Source organism: Furipterus horrens, unplaced genomic scaffold (assembly GCF_987537825.1).
Source record: "Furipterus horrens unplaced genomic scaffold, mFurHor1.1.pri manual_scaffold_1, whole genome shotgun sequence".
In the NCBI taxonomy this organism is placed as follows: domain Eukaryota; kingdom Metazoa; phylum Chordata; class Mammalia; order Chiroptera; family Furipteridae; genus Furipterus; species Furipterus horrens.
The window spans coordinates 213,190,369-213,210,032 of NW_028327171.1; the positions used below are offsets into that span (position 1 = coordinate 213,190,369).

General features: G+C 52.7%; 1 protein-coding gene across 1 annotated transcript; it reads left to right on the forward strand.

The window, feature by feature from the left end:
- The first annotated feature begins 893 nt into the window (after positions 1-893).
- On the forward strand, positions 894-3,961 carry B3GNT7 (UDP-GlcNAc:betaGal beta-1,3-N-acetylglucosaminyltransferase 7). Its single transcript, XM_090269357.1, has 2 exons — positions 894-1,074; positions 2,688-3,961. The coding sequence occupies exons 1-2, from the start codon at positions 1,064-1,066 to the stop codon at positions 3,880-3,882; spliced, it is 1,206 nt and encodes a 401-aa protein (XP_090125483.1). The 5' UTR covers positions 894-1,063; the 3' UTR covers positions 3,883-3,961.
- The last annotated feature ends 15,703 nt before the right edge of the window (positions 3,962-19,664 follow it).

Consider the following 19,664-nt stretch of genomic DNA (forward strand, 5'->3'; position numbering starts at 1 on the left):
AAGAGAAAGAGAGGGAGAGAAACATCGATGTGTGGTTGCCTTTTGCACACCCCCAACTGAGGACCCGGCCCACACCCAGGCATGTGCCCTGACTGGGAATCGAACCTGTGATCCTTTGGTTTTCAGGCCGGCATTCAACCCACTGAGCCACACCAGCCAGGATAGATTTTAAGTGATGGGACCTCAACATTTAACAGGACTAGAACAGAAATCTGGGGGAAGGCAGGGCAGTGGAAGTGTTTACTTGGTAGAAGATTCTGGAAGTCACCTGGTTGGGAACACCCATCGCCCTATACCCCACTGACCCAAGAGCGCCCCTCCAAGTCTGTCTAGTGCGGCCCATCCCCTAGGAGGAGCTGGGTCTGGCACACACATGGATTAATAAAGGCTTGGGGACAAAAGGGTTTTGAGTGAAATATCTGTTGATGGATGAACAGAAAGGCGCTGGGCCAGGCAGACAGGCCTTCCCTTGATGGTGAGGAGGAGTTCCCCGAGGAAGGAGGGACCCCAGGCATGGAGAGGGCCGCTCCCTGGGGGTACCGTGAAGGGTCCTGAACCCCAGCCTGCCTCTGCCTCCCCCACCAAAGAAAGGTCCGAGTGGGACCAGAGGGAATGGCCCCACCCCAGCCCCCGCCGGGGAGGCTGGAGGTGGGTGGTGTGCGGGTCCTCATGCGCCCAGATGGGCTGGCGCCTCCAGGGAAGCGCCACAGGGGAAACGCGCCACCCTGCTCGGACAGGGTAACCTCGGGCGGCTCCGAAAGCTCTGAAGCCTCGGATTCCGCCTCCGAGAAATGGGCGATTTCCGCCTGGCCGCAGCGTGGCGGGCTCGGCGCGCGGCCGGCACCGAGGGCCGGGGGCGCCGAAGGGGTTAAAGCACCTGGGCCGTCGCCCCTCCCGGCCCCTCCTCCTGCCGCCGGGAAGAGAAAAGTCAGGGCGGGGGCGCGGCCCTGCCTCGGCCCCTGCCCACCCCGTCCCAGTCCCGCCTGCCGTGCCCCAGCCGCGCGCCCAGAGCAGCCACCAGCGCGCTCCACTCCGCTCGTCCGCCGCCCCGGCCCGGGCCGCCATGTCTTTAGGGTGAGTGGGGGCCCGCGGGCCGTCGGGCAGGGGGGCCTGGGCTGGGGCGCGGGAACCCCGGGCTTCACCTCCCGCAGAGGCCGGGGCTGCGGCACAGGTCGCCGGGCAGCTCCCGGGCACGGGAGATGCCGCGCTAGTTGTCCGGGGTTGGCCGCGGTTTCCCGGGACAGACGGGCTCGCGCGGCAGTAGCGGGAGATGCCCGGCAGTGCTCGGCGCCTGCACACGCCGCTGGGCGGCCGCGGACTGCGGAGCCCGTGCGCCCAGCCCTCCCCGCGGCCCCAAGTCCCCCAGATCCCACAGCGAGAGCTGGGGACTCAAGGTCTCGCCGGCAGCTGGGTTCCTGTCTCCACTCCGAGGGCCTCCTGCGTCCCGGGCAATCTCTGTCCTCTACCCCAGTGGCTCTCCTTCCTTCCTGGGCTGGAGGGGCCGCGCCGCATGCCGCTCGCCTGGGGTGACCCTGCTGGACTCACGCCTCTCCTGCCAGGGTATGGGGGAGCCTCCCTGAAACCCCCTGGGTGGGAGAACCGGAGCACTCTGCTCCCCCTCCCTCCCACTGTGGGTCTTAGGTCACACACACACCCCTCCCGAGTACCTGAGGTGACCCAGCCTTCCTGCAACCCCATGCATGTGAAACCTTGGTACCCCACAGGAAAGTGTGGCTCCAATGGGGTTCAGCCTTCACTTCCCCTGGGTGCCTGCACCTTCAACCAGCCAGTGCTGGGGCCGCCCTGGCTTCCCAGCAGCGCTCCCGTCTTGCCACATTGCAGTCTCTCTTCCCATCGGCCTGGAGTTCAAGGACATCTCCCCACTGGCCTGGCCCTATGAGGCCACACTTCTCTGGTCTGCCCTTTCCCTGGAGCCTTTAGCCCCAGTGTCTCCGCAGGAGATACCAGAGCCTGGCCGCCCCAGAATGTGAGCTGAAGAGAGAGGGTCCTGAGGCCCAGGGCCTGCCGGCCCTCCTGGAAGGTGGGGTCCGAATGAGTTCCCCTCCCAGGGCGGTAGGGCGGCTCTCCTCGTGCAGTGTCAAGGGAGGAGGCCAAAGGGAGGAGGCCAGACTGGCGGCCTGGGGGACCGTGGTCATGCTAGGAGATGCCCTGGGCTGTTTTATCTTTTTTGTTGGGTCAGATGGATGGGGTGGAGGGAAGGGGGAGAGATGTCTTCAGATCCCAAGTTAGATCCAGGCTGTGGGGCAGGTCCTGTCCCTGCCCCTCCAAGTGGTTCACTCCAGCGCTTTACCGGGCCTGCACAGGAAATGAAAGCAAACGGGTGCCTTGCTGGGTGGGGAGCAGAGAACAGAGCAGGGGGCTGTCCTCATTTCATGGAAGAAGCCATGGTTGAGAGGTTAAGGGAACCCTCTCAAAGTCATTTAGCCTGTAAGTGGCAGGGCAGCCTGGCTCCCCAGTGCCATACTTGAGCTCCGCTGTGCCCTGGAGGAGGCTGGGTGGGAGAGGAAGCGGAGCCCTGTTCTGACTGCTTGGGGCTCTGCGACTCCAGTCCATGCCCAGGACCCACTTGCCCATCTAGGACTACAGTTCCCACCAGGGCTGCTGGGAGGATCACAGTGACTCATCTGTGTTTCCTCTGTGTCCCACCCCCCCCGTCCCGCCCCCAGGAAGAGAATCATCTACAAGAGTGTGTGCCTGTCCCTGGCCTTGCTCGTGGCCATAGCTGTATTCCAGCGCAGTCTGACCCCCAGCCAGTTTCTGCAAGAGCCCTCGCCACCCACCTCAGGGTCACAGGAGGCCCGGAAACCAAGTGGACACCTGATGAACCCCAGTGACTTCTGGAAGAGATCAAAGGATTCGGACACCCCCACGCCCATGGCCGCACAGGGGCCCCAGGCCTGGGACGTGACCACGACTAACTGCTCAGCCAATGTCAACCTGACCCACCAGTCCTGGTACCAGGGCCTGGAGCCACACTTCCAGCAGTTTCTGCTCTATCGCCACTGCCGATACTTCCCCATGCTGCTGAACCACCCGGAGAAGTGTGACGGCGACGTGTACCTGCTGGTGGTTGTCAAGTCGGTCATCACGCAGCACGACCGCCGAGAGGCCATCCGCCAGACCTGGGGCCGCGAGCAGGAGTCGGCGGGCCAGGGCCGCGGCGCCAGGCGCACCCTCTTCCTGCTGGGCACGGCCTCCAAGCAGGAGGAGCGCGCCCACTACCAGCAGCTGCTGACCTACGAGGACCGTCTCTACGGCGACATCCTGCAGTGGGACTTCCTCGACAGCTTCTTCAACCTGACCCTCAAGGAGATCCACTTCCTCAAGTGGCTGGACATCTACTGCCCCAACGTCCGCTTCGTCTTCAAGGGCGACGACGACGTCTTTGTCAACCCCACCAACCTGCTGGAGTTCCTGGCCGACCGGCAGCCGCAGGAGGACCTGTTCGTGGGCGACGTCCTGCAGCACGCGCGGCCTATCCGCAGGAAGGACAACAAGTACTACATCCCCGGGGCGCTGTACAGCAAAACCAGCTACCCGCCCTACGCCGGCGGCGGCGGCTTCCTCATGGCCGGGGGCCTGGCCCGGCGCCTGCACCACGCCTGCGACACCGTGGAGCTGTACCCCATCGACGACGTCTTCCTGGGCATGTGCCTGGAGGTGCTGGGCGTGCACCCCGTGGCCCACGAGGGCTTCAAGACGTTCGGCATCTCGCGGAACCGCGCCAGCCGCATGAACAAGGAGCCGTGCTTCTTCCGCTCCATGCTGGTCGTGCACAAGCTGCTGCCCGCCGAGCTGCTGGCCATGTGGGGGCTCGTGCATGGCAACCTCACCTGCTCCCGCAAGCTGCAGGTGCTCTGACCCACGCCGGGCCGCCATGCCAGGGCGCATGGGGCCGCAGTCCCCTGCAGGGCGGGGCGATCTGGGCCGTACGTGTTCCCCGGGGGGCCTCCCTGTGTAGGCACACACACACACACCCCCAGGGACGGCCATCTGGGGCACGAAGCTGCTGGCAGCCCTCCTAACCTGGGTTCCTTGCCGCGCCCCCTCTGGCCTGGTGGGAGGCCCTGGTGGCCCCTGAAGGAACCCCGTGCTCAGGGACCGGGGCCAGGCCAGGCCCTGGATGGCTCTGTGGCTGCCCTCTTTCTTCCCAGATTCTTCTCCTCCCGTGAAATGCCTCAGTCTCCCCGCAGGCCTGAGCGACCCTTTGAGGAGAAGCTCAACCCTGTGCAGGCTCACAGGCCCCCCACCCCAGCCCGCACCCCTGGGGCTCCTGGAGACAGGGCTCAGAACACCCTCCCTCACCCTCCCTGCCCCCAGAGCTGCCTGGAGTCGGCCGCTCGGCCTGCTCTGCTCCCGGGTGGCGTCCGGCCGGGCTGCCTCCTGTGCTGCTCCGTCCAGCCCTTGTCTGGAAGCACAACCTGCCGCTCTTACTACCTCAGCGACCCTCAGAACCTCTGGGTGACCGCAGCCCCCCACCCGCACCCCCGACGCAGGGCCAGAGAGCAGCGCGCTGCCCCCGAGGCCACGGTGCTGCCCGACCAGCCCCACTGAGGCCCCAGAAATGGACATACCTCTGTTCCTATGAAGTTTTATTTATGAAGAATTTGGAGGGAGGAGGCGCCAGGCCTCAGGAGATGGCGGGGGTCTTCCCTTCATTCGTCCCCGCAGGGCCCCTCCCGAGCCGGGCAGCGCTGGCCCTGTGAAGGCATGGAGTGTCCTTGTTCAGGGGTCCTCGGCGGTGGCTGCAGAAGGGGGCCACCACGTATCTCTGGGTAAAGTCACCTGGGAAAATATTGAGGAATTGACTATTTTCTCAATAAAAGGGGACTGGTTCTTTTCTGGTGTGAAACTTCCTGTTTCATTTCCATCAGGGGCCTGCCTGGGGCCACGTTTGCCAGAGCTTTCAGAAGACACAGCTTGCTCCTTGTTCTTGGCTAGTGGGTACACAGGGCCAGAGCCAAGAAACATGTTCCCTGGCCTGGGGGTGGGGGCGGAGGGGAGCGCCCAGCTAACTATGCATTCCCACGGAGGGCAAGGCAGAGTCGGTCCCCAGGCTGCCTCAGGAGTGGGGGTGCGTGGAGGCACGCAGGGGCCGGTGGGCTTCCAGTGGCCCTTCAGTCAACCAGGATGCATTGATTAGCTTGACAAGAAACTTTGAAACTGGGGGCAGGGGAATGGCATTGGGGGAACACCATGGTGCAGGGCCTCTTGGCCTCAGCTGCTTTTTTCCAGGGTGGGAAGGCCCCACCCCCACCCCACCCCCCCGCCCCAGGAGGAGGGTCACTGGGGCTGTAGTCAGCAAACCAGCATCTCCCTGCCAGTGCCCAGCTCAGGCGTCAGCGTGGGACACATGCCCCAAGACCGACAGTCATGGCTCTCTCATCTGACTGAGTGATAGGAAGGGCTGGATCTTCACATAACACACCTTAGAGCGTAGAAGAGGGCGAAAACTAAATGGACGTCCATCGGGACCCCTCTGTCTTCAGAGAAAAGGCAACGTTGCTCTAGCTGTTTCTTCTCCCTCGGCACCAATCCCCCACATGGCTACGGAATTTGCAGGGCCCAGCACAAAACGAAAGTGTAGGGCCCCTGGTTTTAAAAAGTTAAGAATTTCAAGATCACCGCAGAGAGTTAAGCTGAACAGGACCTCCCGAGGCGGGGCCTTGAGACTGCACAGGCCCGGTGTGTCCATCACTCACCAACTGAGGCCAGGGCTGCAGGGAGCAGAGCGGGGCACTGGGGCCTGTCTTCCTGGAGCTCGGTCCAGGGAGGGCAGACGCAGTGGAGGGACAGGCAGACTGGGCCGTGGAAGGGCCACTGACTCAGGCCCAGGAGTGGGTCCAAGGCAGCCTTGCATTCAGCTGCAACCTGAAGGAAGTGGTGCTGGAGGAGGGGAGAGGGCTGGCAGTGCCTCTGAAGGAAGAAAGGTGCTCCTCAGAGGCTGGGGCTGGGGCGAGAGAAGGGACAGCAGTTAGCGGGGTGGGGGGGCAGGGCCCACGCGGGTCTAGGTTGCAGGATCCCGAGAGCAGGGGCAAGCAGCAGGGGCCCTGCGTGTGCACTCCCCTCTGGGCTGACTACAGCTGGCCCCAAGGATGGGACCGTCCTCAACCTCTGTCCTTGGGGGGCCTTGCTCTTGACCCCATTTCAGATCTCAGGGGCCTGCACAGCACAACAAAAGGAAGGAAAGGAAGGCAGGAGCCTACCGGGGCCAGTGTAACAGGAACCCCAGCACAGCATGAGGAGCAGGCTTCACCCCTGCACCTGCCTCTTGAGGGAACAGTGGGCATTTGCCTTGTGGTGGAAGAGGACGGAGGGCCAGGCCAGGCCTAGGAGTTAGGGTGCTTTCTGCCAGCATCAAGGAGCCATCGCTGCTTCCAAAGCGGGGAAGACACAAGATCAGATGGGGACCCTAGAAACATGTGCGCACCCGCCATCTCCCATTGGGGGGCATGAAGAGGCAGCCAGTCCTGAATCCCAGGACCATGATGCTGGGAACATGGAACATGGCCCCAAGGCCTGCCCATCACTGTCCCCCAGCTGCTCTGTCCCCTTAGCAGGAAGGGGGCTCCACAAAAGAAAAAGCTAATGACTGCCCACCCTGAATGTAAGCTTAACCCTAAGCCAGCCTGTTCAGACTGCCCCAGCTGACTGAAGCCTTCGACCTGACCCTGGCCTGGCTCTGGCCTTCCCAATCCTGGCCCTGGGGTCCTCTGGATGCTTGGGAGGGTAGCCTGGCTGCCTCCAAAGATAACCCTGGCCTTTCTGAGGTTAATTGATGGTAAACAGACATAAAGGACATTTTGGAAACTTCCAGAACCTTCAAGATTTACCATCTTGATTCCCAGTAACAATGATACAGTAGTCCCTCATTATATAGCGGTTCACTTATTGTGGCCTCACTGTGTCGCGGGATTTTTAAAAACATTAATTATTTATTGCAGGTTTTTCAATATATGGCGGGAGTTTGAGGTACTATATACGTATGTTATTAAAGTTATGTAAGTTTAAGAGTGTAGAATAAATGTAAGGTTCCTACTTCACAGAGGGGTCTGGAATGTAATACCCACAATAAGTGAGGGAATACTATAATTATTGCCATTTTGTGGAGCACATTCAATACACCTGACACTACGTTAAGTATACATTACTTAACATGTATAATGAAAGTAACCGTAACTCAGGGTATAAATATGACTGGATACATTTTAATCCCTCATGGACCCTTATTGGCAGAAAATGAAGGGGAGCAGAATATGGCACCCCAACATTTGCCTCTTTGGCATAAGGCTTTTATCTTCAGCTGGTTATTTTTTAAAAACAGCCAACACAGGTGAAGCTCTGAAAACCACTTAGAAATCACTCTTTTATAAGGGATATTTGCATTTAAAAAGGAAATCTCCATTTGTAAGTTTTCCCCTCTCTGACCAGGAAGAGGATGGCTCTTAATCACAAGAAACTGATGAGTGAAGCAGGGTGTCTTAAATCTGTGACTTTACAAACTTATACCCTTTTACTGGGCTTTTTCCTGGTCACCTCCCATCATTGCCCCCCCCCCTACATCTGTATTTTGTTTTCAGCCGATCCTGAAGGATGGTGGCTTGGGCCATTCCGGGGAGTTTCTCAGCCTTCCTGGACATCTGCCATGTACACCAAAGGTATACACGTCATTAAACGTATGTTTTTTTCTCTTGTTAATCCTTTATTACGGTGTGTGTGTGGGGGGGGTCTCAGCTGAGAACGCAGAAGGGCAGAGATAAAATTGCTTTTCCTCCTTACAAAATCCTGCCTCTGCCTCTTGGAGCCCACTCACCCCCAACCGTCCAGAGTCTGAAAGGCTTCCTCAAGTCCGAACAGCGGGGTCCCTGGAGGACTGAGCCGCACTCCTCAGGCGGGGACTCTGTCTCCCTCCACGCGGTGGCGCTGTGGAGCCCGCACAGTCCTGGAGCTTTTCAGGTGCACCTGCCGTGCACAGGCGGCCAGGACCCGCGCTTCAGACCCCAAAGCGGCCCTCCTCTTAATCACCCTCACCAACTCGACCATCCTTCCCCCCGAGAGAGCAGCAGCAAGACAGGGGTGCTAAGGTCCTGTGGCTCCCAGTCACTGGGGAACCCAACAAGCACTCAGGCGGTCCCTGAGCAGCAACTTTCCAGGCCTCTCCTGACAGTACATTTTAGTCAACCCCCAACCTGAATTTGGGGAAATGGGTCTCGAGCTCTTTCCTCTCCCAAGGCCCTGGGCTTCAGATCCAAAAACACTGCCTGCCCCTCCTTCCCCGTCGCCAGCTCTGCATTCCAAGGGGCCTTGAGAAGGGCTGGCTTTGTCAGGCCACAAAAGCTTCTGTTCCACCGCAGGGCAGCGGGTGCCCTCACGGCCACATTTACATAACTAAGGGAGACCACTCAAAGAGCCGTACCCTTAACAAAGAAAGCCTGATCCCAGGTGACCGGCTCTGTCCACCTAAGCCGCAGAGCAGGGAGGGAAACTCCTAGAACCCCTTTATGCACCACGGTCAAGCTTAGAAATGAAGGCTCCCAAGTAAAGGGTCCCACAGTCGCTCAGTGCAGGACGTGACCTCGGGTATGTGCTCCTAACCCCTCACCCTGTATTCCTCAAGAGCGTCCCTCTCCTGCCTTTTTCCTTAGTAGTAACTTCCATGTGTACTTGTGGGGTTCAGTAACTTCCATGTTATGCCTGGTGCTTGACTTTGGAAATTCAGTATTTTTGTCCCGCAGAGCTTCTGTTGACTTCTCTCCCCACCCCACCCCACCCCCATGGAAAAACCAGTTTTGCCTCCATTTGCAATTCCTTCATTCCACATAAATGTGCGATTTTGGCCTCTCCAGTGACCCGGCTATAGCATCTGCTTGCCCTCACATGAACAAAATAAATCTTAACCTTGTACTCATTATGAATTTATCTTTCCCTGAAAAGTATCTTTTAACCATTGCTTTTATATTAAAACGAACACAGACACATTAGGGAGTAGAATGCAATTTTTGCATATAATTCTAATACGGAACTTACATCTTGGAATGTTTTACACCTTCCAGCTGAGCCTGGAGCTCAACGCTTCCCGAAGGGGCTCAGACCCGCTCCGTGTCTGATAGGCCCCCGAGGAAGCTGGCGTCCAGGTCCCAACGCGGGTGGGTTACATGCGCTGTCGGGGTGGGCGCAAGCCTAGGTGTTTGAAACGGCTGCCCCGGTGACTCGGGCGGGCGCGCGAGCTACCCACCCGGGCGGGGAATGACTGACCCTGCACTGCAGCCAGTGGTAACCTGTCAGGAATCTCCTCGCGCCTTGTTTTAATCTGGTGCAGACAAATCCAACAAGAATACCGGGAATTACTGCCCCGCCTGAAGGCTTGAAATCGCTGGGCAGAAAGTAGTTGCTGGAAGGTGCGGGGCGCTCGAGGGCGGTCAGCCCAGGCCCCCACCCCGTGCATTGGGCTTTAGCGGGAGAAGTTGCGCTTTTCCATTCCAGGGAATGGGGGTCGGGGGTGGGGGAATCCCTGGATCCCAGAGGCCTGGAAAGAAGTGCGCAGGGTCCGCACCCCCAAGCGCAACATCTGCCAATGGGACCTACCTGCAGGCCCTGGCCGCCCCGTCGTGGGGGGCGCGAAGCAGCTGACAGATCCCTCTGGACTGCCTCTTGTAAAGACGAGCAGGGGGCGGGGGCGGGGCCCCTGCGAAGGTGAAGGGCGCTGGGCAGGGCCAGAGGACTCGGGTAGTCCGGGGCGCTGTGCACTCCCAGGAGAAGGCATGGAGCGCCCCCAGCTGACCACGTAGGGACATCGTGACAGTAGGATGATTTGAGTTGGTATGTGAAGTCTGGACCTTGTCATCGCTTTAACTAAGGGCATGTGTGTCACAAAAATGCTGGAAAACTTGCCCTGACCCATATGGCTCAGTTGATTGAAGGTCGCCAGCCAAAGCAAAAGGTCCCCAGTTGGATTCCTGGTCAGGGCACATGTGATTGATATTTCTCCCCCTCCTTTTCTCTCACCCTCCCCCTCTATAAAAATAAATAAAATCTTTTTTTTTTTTAATGCTGGAAAACTCCAGATCAAACTGTTTCATGGGAATCGTTTCCTGAAAGTGGGATTCCATGGGCTTTTCTTTTTTCTTCTTTCTCATCTGTATAAGGAAGACTTTCTAACATAGTAGGTATCGCTGAGTTGAGGGGTAAAGGAGATGAAAGAATGCCAAGATCTGCACAGACATGGTGGCTTTGGAATCAGGTGGTCTTGAGGCCCTCAGGGTCACCTTGGTGGTGGTGGTGGGGTTCATTCAAGAGAAAGAGGAGGGGACTTCTGGCCAAGATGAAGCCTAGACAGACATGCTGCTTCTCCCTCCACAACAAAGAAGGAATACAACTACCTCAAAACTAGAAACAACCAGAAGTTCCAGAAAATCAAACTGCATGGAAGTCCAGCAAACAAAGATATAAAGAAGAAATACTCATCTAGACAGGCAGGAGGGGCGGAGCTGGGGTGGAGAGGACACGGTGTGATGGTGGCAGCACCGGCGGCAGCGACAGGTTGGCGGAAAGTGCAGTCAATCATTTAAAAAAGTCAAGAGGGACACCTGGGGAGTGCTCCCAGCACCAACCAGACCGCACAGCTCACAGTTCCAGCGCCGGGGAAAATAAAGTCTCATTGCTTCTGACTGTGCAGACCAGTGGGGGTTGGGGCAGAGGAAGGAACTGCTGGTCTCTCAGCAGAGTCTGCTTGTTTAAAAGGTCCCCACAGTCCTAGAACGTCCGCAGACCCACCTACTCTGGGAACGACGGCCAGGGAAACAGCTAGAGAGGCGCCAGTCCCATACAGAAGTGGGAAAAGTGCCTAGAAAAGGGGCGAGTGCTGAGCAAGCAGCATTGTTCCCTCTCGGACCCCTCCCCCACATACAGGGCCACAACGTGGTGAAACAGGTTGACCCATACTGACCAATACCTAAGGCTCTGCCCCTTAAATGTAACAAGTGTGACAACTCTACCTAAGACAGAGAGGCAAACACAGGAGCCTGTCAAGTTGAGGAGACAGAGAAGTATGGCCCAAAAAAAGAAACAAATAAAGGTTCCATTGGGAGAACTAAGTGACGAGGAGACAGCCAACCTAACAGACGCAGAATTCAAAACACTGGTGATAAAGATGCTCACAGACTTGACACATATGCTTGACTATGGCAAAGGCATAAGGGAAGAAGTGAAGGCTATGCTAAGTGAAATGAAGGAAAATGCACACAAAACCAATGGTGAAGAGAAGAAAACTTGGGTTCAAATCAATGATTTGGAACATGAGGAAGAAATAAACAGTCAACCAGTACAGATTGAGGAAACAAGAACTGAATAAAAGAAAAGGGGTAATGATTCTCTTTTTTTACCCACCAAGGAGGTAACTGCAGCCTCTTCAGGTTAACAGTAATCATTGTGGCCAGCCCATCCTCCCAGGCCTTTGAAGTCAAAATGAGTGCCTTAGGTACCTGGAAATTGTCATTGTCTTAGTTGTTTAGTAGCTGAACTCTCGCTGACAAATGATAATAACTCGTTTTTTAATAAAAGCTAATATGTAGCCAACATTGATTAGGATATATTTGGTTGCAAATAACATAAAACTCAGCTCAAACTGCTTAAAACTTTAAAGGAGATTTGCCAGCTGGCATGAGTGAAAGGCCAAGAGCGGCTGCCTTCAGGGTTGGTCTGATCCAGCTGCGCATCCAAGGTAGAGATGAAGAGCAGATGCAGACTTGCCGAGCCTCCTGGTTGAAAGTGAGGGGTCTGCGGTCTGAGCTCAGGCAGCCAGGTGGCAAAGGCTGCACGGTAACCACGACTCGGAACCATGGATGTGGTCTGGAATGTTTGAGGCAGATCTGGAAAGAGCAGACCATCCACCATGGCTGCCTGCCGTTAGCTACAACCAGCTGTTGGTTGAAAGGCCAGACTCAGATCAAATCAGCCCAGCTCTCTGCGAGCCAAGTGTTGCTGGTTCGATTCCCGGTCAGGGCACATGACTATGTTGCACGTCAGGTCCCCAGTTGAGGGTGCAAGTGAGAGGCAACCACACAGTGATGTTCCTCTCCCTGTCTTTCTCCTTTCCCCTCTCTCTAAAAATAAATAAATAAACAAATAAATAATTATTTTTTTTAATCAGCCCAGCTCATCCAGACCTAGTCAAACGTTACTTGCTAGATACGTTTTATATAATTTGAAGCTATGTTGTTTGGCACTTAAAAAATAAAGGAATTGATAAATGTGTCTTTTATAATGAAGACTTATGAGCCATTGTGTTACCGAACAGCAAGTTGGGGTCCCACTGCGCGCCTCCACCCTCTAGGCAGAATTCCAGAGGCAAAGGTTGGCTGTAAAGAAAAAGGAGTCTTTATCGAAAAGCTTCCTAGTTTTGGATTCACAGCTTTCCACACGCAGTAGTCACTTAGGCCTATCAACTAAGGCTAAACGCTTCACCTCTTTAGGTACAGGTGTACTCACTGACACCTACCAACTAAGGTTAAACGCTAACCCCTGGGTTCTCCTAGCATTCCCCCTTTTAGTTTTTAGTTATCTTGGTTCTACAGGGTTAGTTTACAAACTAAAACAACATAAGATACAAAAGCTATATTTGGAAGATAGCTTTTGGAAGAATGGCAGGCTTCTGCCTCAGAGCTCGTCCCCTCTGGAGCACCCAAAGAATAAACCTGCCACCCTCTGCCAGGTCAGCCCGACCCTAGGCTGGGCCCGGAGCTCCTTCCCATCCAAAATACTATCCGGTGGGAAATGCAGGCAGCTGCGCACCATCACCCAGGCATCCTCAAGGAAGAAAAGCTGGAGTCCTTCTTTTATTTCACATCTTCTTGCTCATAATTCCATGAGCTCTGGAGGCATCCAGCTTCTCAGCCAATCCCGCCGTCCTAGACTATTTACCGTTGCCTCGGCAACCTCCTCCTGTGGCCCCTCCCTACTTCTCCCAGTGTTCTGATCAGATCTCTTTGTATCGATTATGCATCACAACACACCTACAGATGTCCTGCCTGCTCCCTGGAACCTGCACATGTGATATCACACCGATGGCACAGGTGACCTTAAAATAGGGACATTACCTTGGTGGACCTGACCTAATCCCGTGAGCCTATAAAACCGGAGAGCTTTCTCTGGCTGGTGACAGAGAAGTTGGAGGGGTTGGAAGCAGGAGTCCGCGTGCCATTGCTACCTTGAAGATGGAGGGACCCAAGTGACCAGAAACGAGGGCAACTTCTAGAAGCTGAGAGCAGCTCCCGGCTGGCAGCCAGCAGGAAATGTGAGTGAACTTCAGTCCTACGCGTGAAGGAACTGAACGCTACCAGTACCAAAAACAAGCCGGGAAGAAGAGCTGAAGTTCCAGGTGCAATGCAGCCAGCCCACACCTTGACTGCAGCTGGAACGGAAGACCTGTTACAGACCAGAAAGAGCTCCTCTACCCGGCACTGGCTGGGCATAACACCAGACACTGAGAACGGCAGCCCAGAGATATGGCCCATTTCATTGTGAATGGCGCCACCCAGGAGAACATGAAGTTAATGCTCCAAAGCCTGAACTCCCCGTTGGCATGTAGGTTACAGATCCTACAGGGCAAAACCACAGGACACCAGGTTAGGGGTTTGGGGTCATTCTGGGAGCTGGTTGATCGGAGGTGAGGTGAGGGTAATGAATCATTTGTTTGGATATTAAGGGCAGCTCTGAGACCTGTTCCCTTGTCCCTCTGTCTGAGCTCATGGAGAAAGCAGCCAGGGGTTTGCTCTGCCTTAGCGCTCAGGAACTGAAACTTAACTGTTAACCTTTAGCTTGCAGAGGCCCTGAATCAGGGATACTGTCTCCTGCTGCCTTAGGGGTTGCTGATTACCTGGGGGAAAGGCTACATCTCTGAGTGCCGTAAAGATAAAGACAGACAGTCGGTTTCTAGAGCTAGGATTTAAAACTAAATTGTATCAAAATCATAAGGATCCTTGAGTTCAGACCCTGCTACGCTGTGCTGGTCTAGATGTTGCTAGAAAGACAAATTGTTGAGAGCCTTTAACATACTAACTAATTAACTTATTGTTAACGTAAAACACCTCCAAACCTCTGAGAATTTTATGAGTTTATTTGAGCCAATCTGATGACAACTGCCAGGAAACAAAATCTCAAGGGATTGAGAAAATTCTCCAGAAAATGGCAATTCTGCACCTTATTTTATACATTGCAGTCAAAGGAGGAGGCTTAAGGGGGTTACTTGAATTTCAATGGTGTAGATTAGGGAGGCGGGAGAAAGCAACACGTGGAAACTTCTGGGACTGGATAAAAAGTAAAATGACAGACACATACTTCTTTTACACAGGTGGGTCCAGGATAGATAACCCTGTGGAGGTCATGGCCGACTGAGAGATACAACCTTTTTAAAAATATTATGTACATCGGGTGCATAGGTTCAAGGTCATGACCAGCTGCATGTTTGTGCATGACTAATGTTAAGCCATAATATGTAAGCCATCAGTTTGATTATTACACACGTTTCGTAAGGATGTGTGATATTCGAAGTCAGTGTTGATGCCGTTGGGTGTTTTTCCTGCAAACTTCAAAGTCAGTGTTATGTTTTTTGTTTTTTGTTTTTATTTACCATTGAAAATGGCTGGAAAAATATATCAGTTAGATAACCCAAGAGATGCTGAAGAACTTCAGCAAATGCTACTCGAGTCGCTTATCAAAATATTTTTGCAAGTTTTGTGAAAAGTATTTAAGCCTTGGGCATAGCAATATTATTTGTGATGGCTGTTACAAACGTTTTGCAAAAGGCAACTATTGAAGATTCTTATTAATGAATGTTAAAGACACTTTTTAAGCAACATCGAGTTTCCCAAAGCAACTCTCAAAAAATAAATAAATAAAAATTAAAATGAAATAAAAGACACTTTTTAGCAATATCAGAGCCTCCATCATTTGAAAAGAGAAATTTTTAGTTATGTTTTCATATTTCTTTGTTTATATGATTGTTCTTCATCTGTTGCTCCCCTTTTCTTTGGGTTGACTTGATCTCTAAATGGGCGGAAGGTGGTCCCAGGCAGCTTCGGACTTAGATGGCCCTTACAATTCACACTCCCAAAGGAAAAATTTGACTGTCTTGTCTGATATTTCCGGCAAAAAGTCAAAGGAAGACTCTAATTAGGCTGGTTTATATCCTATGTCCAAGCATTAACCAGTGTCCACAGCGAGAAGGAGAGACTCCTCCAGCAGGACCGCACTGAGGCCAGGAGCGGGGTTAGTCCCCCTTGAACCACGTGGCCTGAGCGGGATGATAATAGAAGGTGGGGGAAGGGTGTGTTCCCCAGAGGAAGGGGTTATGAGGCAACAAAAATGACAGGCCCGCCCACAGAACCTGAGGTTAAAGGTGACTCTCACGGTCTGGGTCTGCGCAAGCTCTGATGCTTCCCACCCTCAGGCCCCCAGGTGAGCCTCCCCTCCCCACTTCCTCCTCCCCCCTCCTCCCTCCCCCCTCCTTACAAGACTGCTTTTTCCTTGGGCGCTGTGGATCCTTCTTGCAATCTGGCCTCCAGCCCCTGCCCACCAGAGTCCACCAGGATTTTTCATGCGTGGTCACCCCAACTTAAATATAGAGTTCACATCAGTTTCCAGGGGTTCTCAGGTCTCTGCAAATCTGGAGTTGTGGCCTGAACCCCAGATCTGGGGTAAAGAAAGGAGAAACCCAGGGCAGAAGAAAGGGAATAGGAATTCCAATTTTCTTTGCCCAAAAAGGGGTCCACTTTCCCAAACTGAACTGTGGTGGTTATCTATTGCTGTGAAACAAATTATACCAAGCTTAACTATTATTGTTTAAAACACTAATAAATATCTCAGGAATCTGGCAGCAGATTAGGTGGGTCCACTAGATGCAAAAATCCTAAATAAACTATTAGAGAATCAATTTAATAGCACATAAAACAACATAGCTTAGTGAGCAAATGATTTGAGTAGCTATTTCTCCAGAGAAGATAAATATCCAACAAGCACATGAAAAGATGTTGAATATTATTAGTCATTAAGGAAATGCAAATCAAAACCACAAGGAGATTCTACTTAGATACCTCATTAGGCACCTATAATGCATGAGGATGGCTATTATCAAATTACGGAAACTAAGTACATGCAAGGATATGGAGAAATTCAAACCCTGGTTCCCTGCTGGTAGGGATGTAAAATGGTGCAACCACTGTGGGAAATGGGTTGGCATTTCCTCAAAAGCCATTCCAGCCAATGATCAATTCCACGCTAAAAATATTCCCAAAGGAATTGAAAGCAGGAACTCAAACAGGGGCTTGTACATCAATATGCACAGCAACATTATTCACAACAGCCAAAAGGTGGAAACAGCTTAAATGTCCATCAGAAGATGAGCAGACAAACAAAATGTGCTATAGCCATACCATGAGATGTTACGCAGCCTTAAAAAGGACTGAGATATTGATACATGCCGCAACATGAATGAGCCCTGAAAACGTAAGGCTACGTGAAACAAACCAGACGCAAATGGACAAATACGGTATGCTTCCGCTTGTATGAGTGACCCAGAGCAGCCAAACCATAGAGAGAGAGAGCAGAAGAGAGGTTCCCAGGACGGCAGGAGCTGGACTGGGTCTTTGATGGGCACAGCCTTTATGCTGAAGGTGATGAAAACGTCCTGGAGGTGGGTATTGGAGGTCATTGCGCAACACTGTGAACGGACTCAATGCCCGTGAGTTGTACACTTCAAAAAGATTAAATCCCTGGCTGCTGTGGCTCAGTGGGTTGAGCATCGGCCTGCGAGCCAAGTGTCGCTGGTTCGATTCCCAGTCAGGTCCCTAGTTGGGGGCGCGAGTGAGAGGCAACCACACAGTGATGTTTCTCTCCCTCTCTTTCTCTTTTCCCCTCTCTCTAAAAATAAATAAACAAACAAAATTTTTTTAAAAAAGATTAAAATGGTAAATTTTAATCTGTATTTTACCACAATAATAGATCAATGATAGATGGTTAGATATAGGTAATTTTTAAAAGAAAAGGTTCCCAGAATTGACAAGATTGTAGTGGAACGGGTGCTGTCACACAATGCTGGTGGAAATTTAAACCTGAACAACCTATTTTGAAGGTAAGTTTTAAAAAATATATTGGAAGTTTCTTTAAAAATGAAACATTCCCATCCGCAGCCCCGCCCCTTCCAAAAAGAAACATACCTGTGACCCAGCCACTCCTTGGTATTTACACAAGAGAGGGGAAAACACGTGTCTGCTCAAAACTCGTACACAAATGTTCCAGAGCTTGCTTTCTAATGGTCGAAAAGAGGAAACAAGCCGGACGCCCACCAGCAGATGAATGGATAAGCAAACTGCGGAACGTTCGTGCAACAAAATATTCAGGCACATGAAGGATATTGATACATGAAATAACCAAAACCAGCTCAGCGCTGAGCGGATGTGATCATCTCAGTAACACGATGAAAAGGTGTTTGATCAAGTTCAATACACTGCCTCTTTTTCGGCCTCTTCATTTCTCCCCGTTTGCTGTGCTGGTCACACACAAAATCGAGGAAGTAAGGGACTTACAGTCACAGCCAGGGGAAGGGAGGCCGCACCTGTCAAGATCAAGAAAAATAAGGAGAACACGAAGTTTAAAGTCCGACGCAGCAGATGCATTTATACCGTGGTCGATGAGAACGCCCAGACACTGGAGCAGTCCCTGCCCCCAGGTTTGGCAGTGAAGGAGCTGAAATGAGCGAGACACACTGATGTTTATTAAAAAGTTAAAAATTAAAAAAAAAAAATTCCAATACTTCGTATTGAGTTAAATAATTTATTAGTCAATTTGTGTAAAACAAACTAGTCTACAGTCCTGTTCAATCGTTAATGGAAGTATACCCATCACCTGGGAATTGTGTGAATTGCAGACTGAAAGTCGAAGTTCTAACAAAATCTCTCGTGATTCCAAACTGCTGGTCACAGTGACACTCATGGAGTGGCAGCCCAGCATCAGTGGGTATATTTTAATTAGATTTTCTAAAAAGAAAATCATACAAGATTCGACAAACAAGGAAGATGTAAAAGTGAAATTATAAAGTAATTGGACAGCCAGTGAAAGATAGGCCGACTTAAAAGAAAACACACTGAACAATACCTGTGCTAGAAAGAACGAGATATGTCTAAAGCCGAGATCTCAAAACCCATCTCCAAGTGTTTTTATTTAAAAAGAAAAAAAGAAGAGCCCTGGCTGGTGTGGCTCAGTGGATTGAACACTGGCCTGCGAACCAAAGGGTCGCTGGTCCGATTCCCAGTCAGGGCACGTGCCTGGGTTGCAGGCCAGGTCCCCAACTGAGGTGTACAAGAAGCAACCACACATTGATGTTTCTCTCCCTCCCTTTCTCCTCCCCTTCCCCTCTCTCTAAAAATAAATAACACCTTTAAAAAAAAATCAGAAACGGGCAAATAGCATGAATTCATAAAGGGACGCTTGGACTGAAGTCCTGGAGAGGAGGGCAGGACCCTGCAGCTGCCTGGGCACTCCTGCCCCACAGACCCGCCACCTTTTCAGGTTTTAGATGGAGGACCTGTCCTCCCCGCCCTCCTGCGCCAGCAGAGGGCCAGCCACACCCTGCGGTGCAGAGGAAAACCAGTGGCCGGCAGAGATGCCTGATCACCAGGCCTTCGGCTTGTCCTTGCTTCAGGGCTTTCAAAGCGCCTGGTGGTGTTGGAACTGCTGGTTTCTTGTCCTTGCTCTGCACCCAGAGGCTGGGTGGCAAAGGCTGACGTCCAGGTAGATAGGACCCTCTTTGTCCCTGGGCCCAGGCTCTGTCCTCGCAACCTGTCCAGGCTTCCTCAGATTCCCTGGGCCTCCCCTTTAGCCACCAGAGCGCTGATGGTCGCTGGGCAGGAAATGCACATGGCCACGCAGAGCAGGCACAGTAAATCTGCGGGCTGCAGCCAGGGCTGGGAGCTTCCACGCTTCCCCTTGGCCTTTTGAGGGAAGTTTCTTTGTTTCTCTATTTGGTCATCTGATCTTTTAAAAAATCATTTGACTAACTTTTTCAACGTGTATACAGACATGGCACAGAATGACCAAAGGGAATATAATGAGGAAAAGTGCCTCTCCCCGATGGCCCCAAGTGAGCACATCCCGGTTCCCTGAGGCCCCACTGCCATCTGTCTCCGGAGGCTTCCCCACATAGTCTCTGTGCAGGCAAGCACACAGGGCTACAGCTGTGTCCTTTCTACCTTTGACACGGGTGACTCATTCAAAGAGATGAACACTAGGAAATAACACAAAACGAGGCAGGTGGGCTGCAAGGACTCACAGAGCACTAGAAAACAAACGGCGAGGTGACAGACCCAAGTTCATTCATATCCACAATGAAAAGGGACGAAACAGAAGGCAGACGTTGTCCAATGGGATGAAAAATACTAGGACGAAACTACAGAGGAGGTGCACATTAACTGTACAGAAAAAGGGAAATTGGAGTAAAAGGATGGAAGAGTAGATACATACTATTCATCCTCTCCTCTCCTTCGGGGAACAGTTACACGGTTTGTGGTTGTCTGTTCATTTCTCCCTGATCTTTTTCCTCTGAGCTTCAATTTGGATAATGTACGTCAGGAATAATATCTTCTTCCTCTACC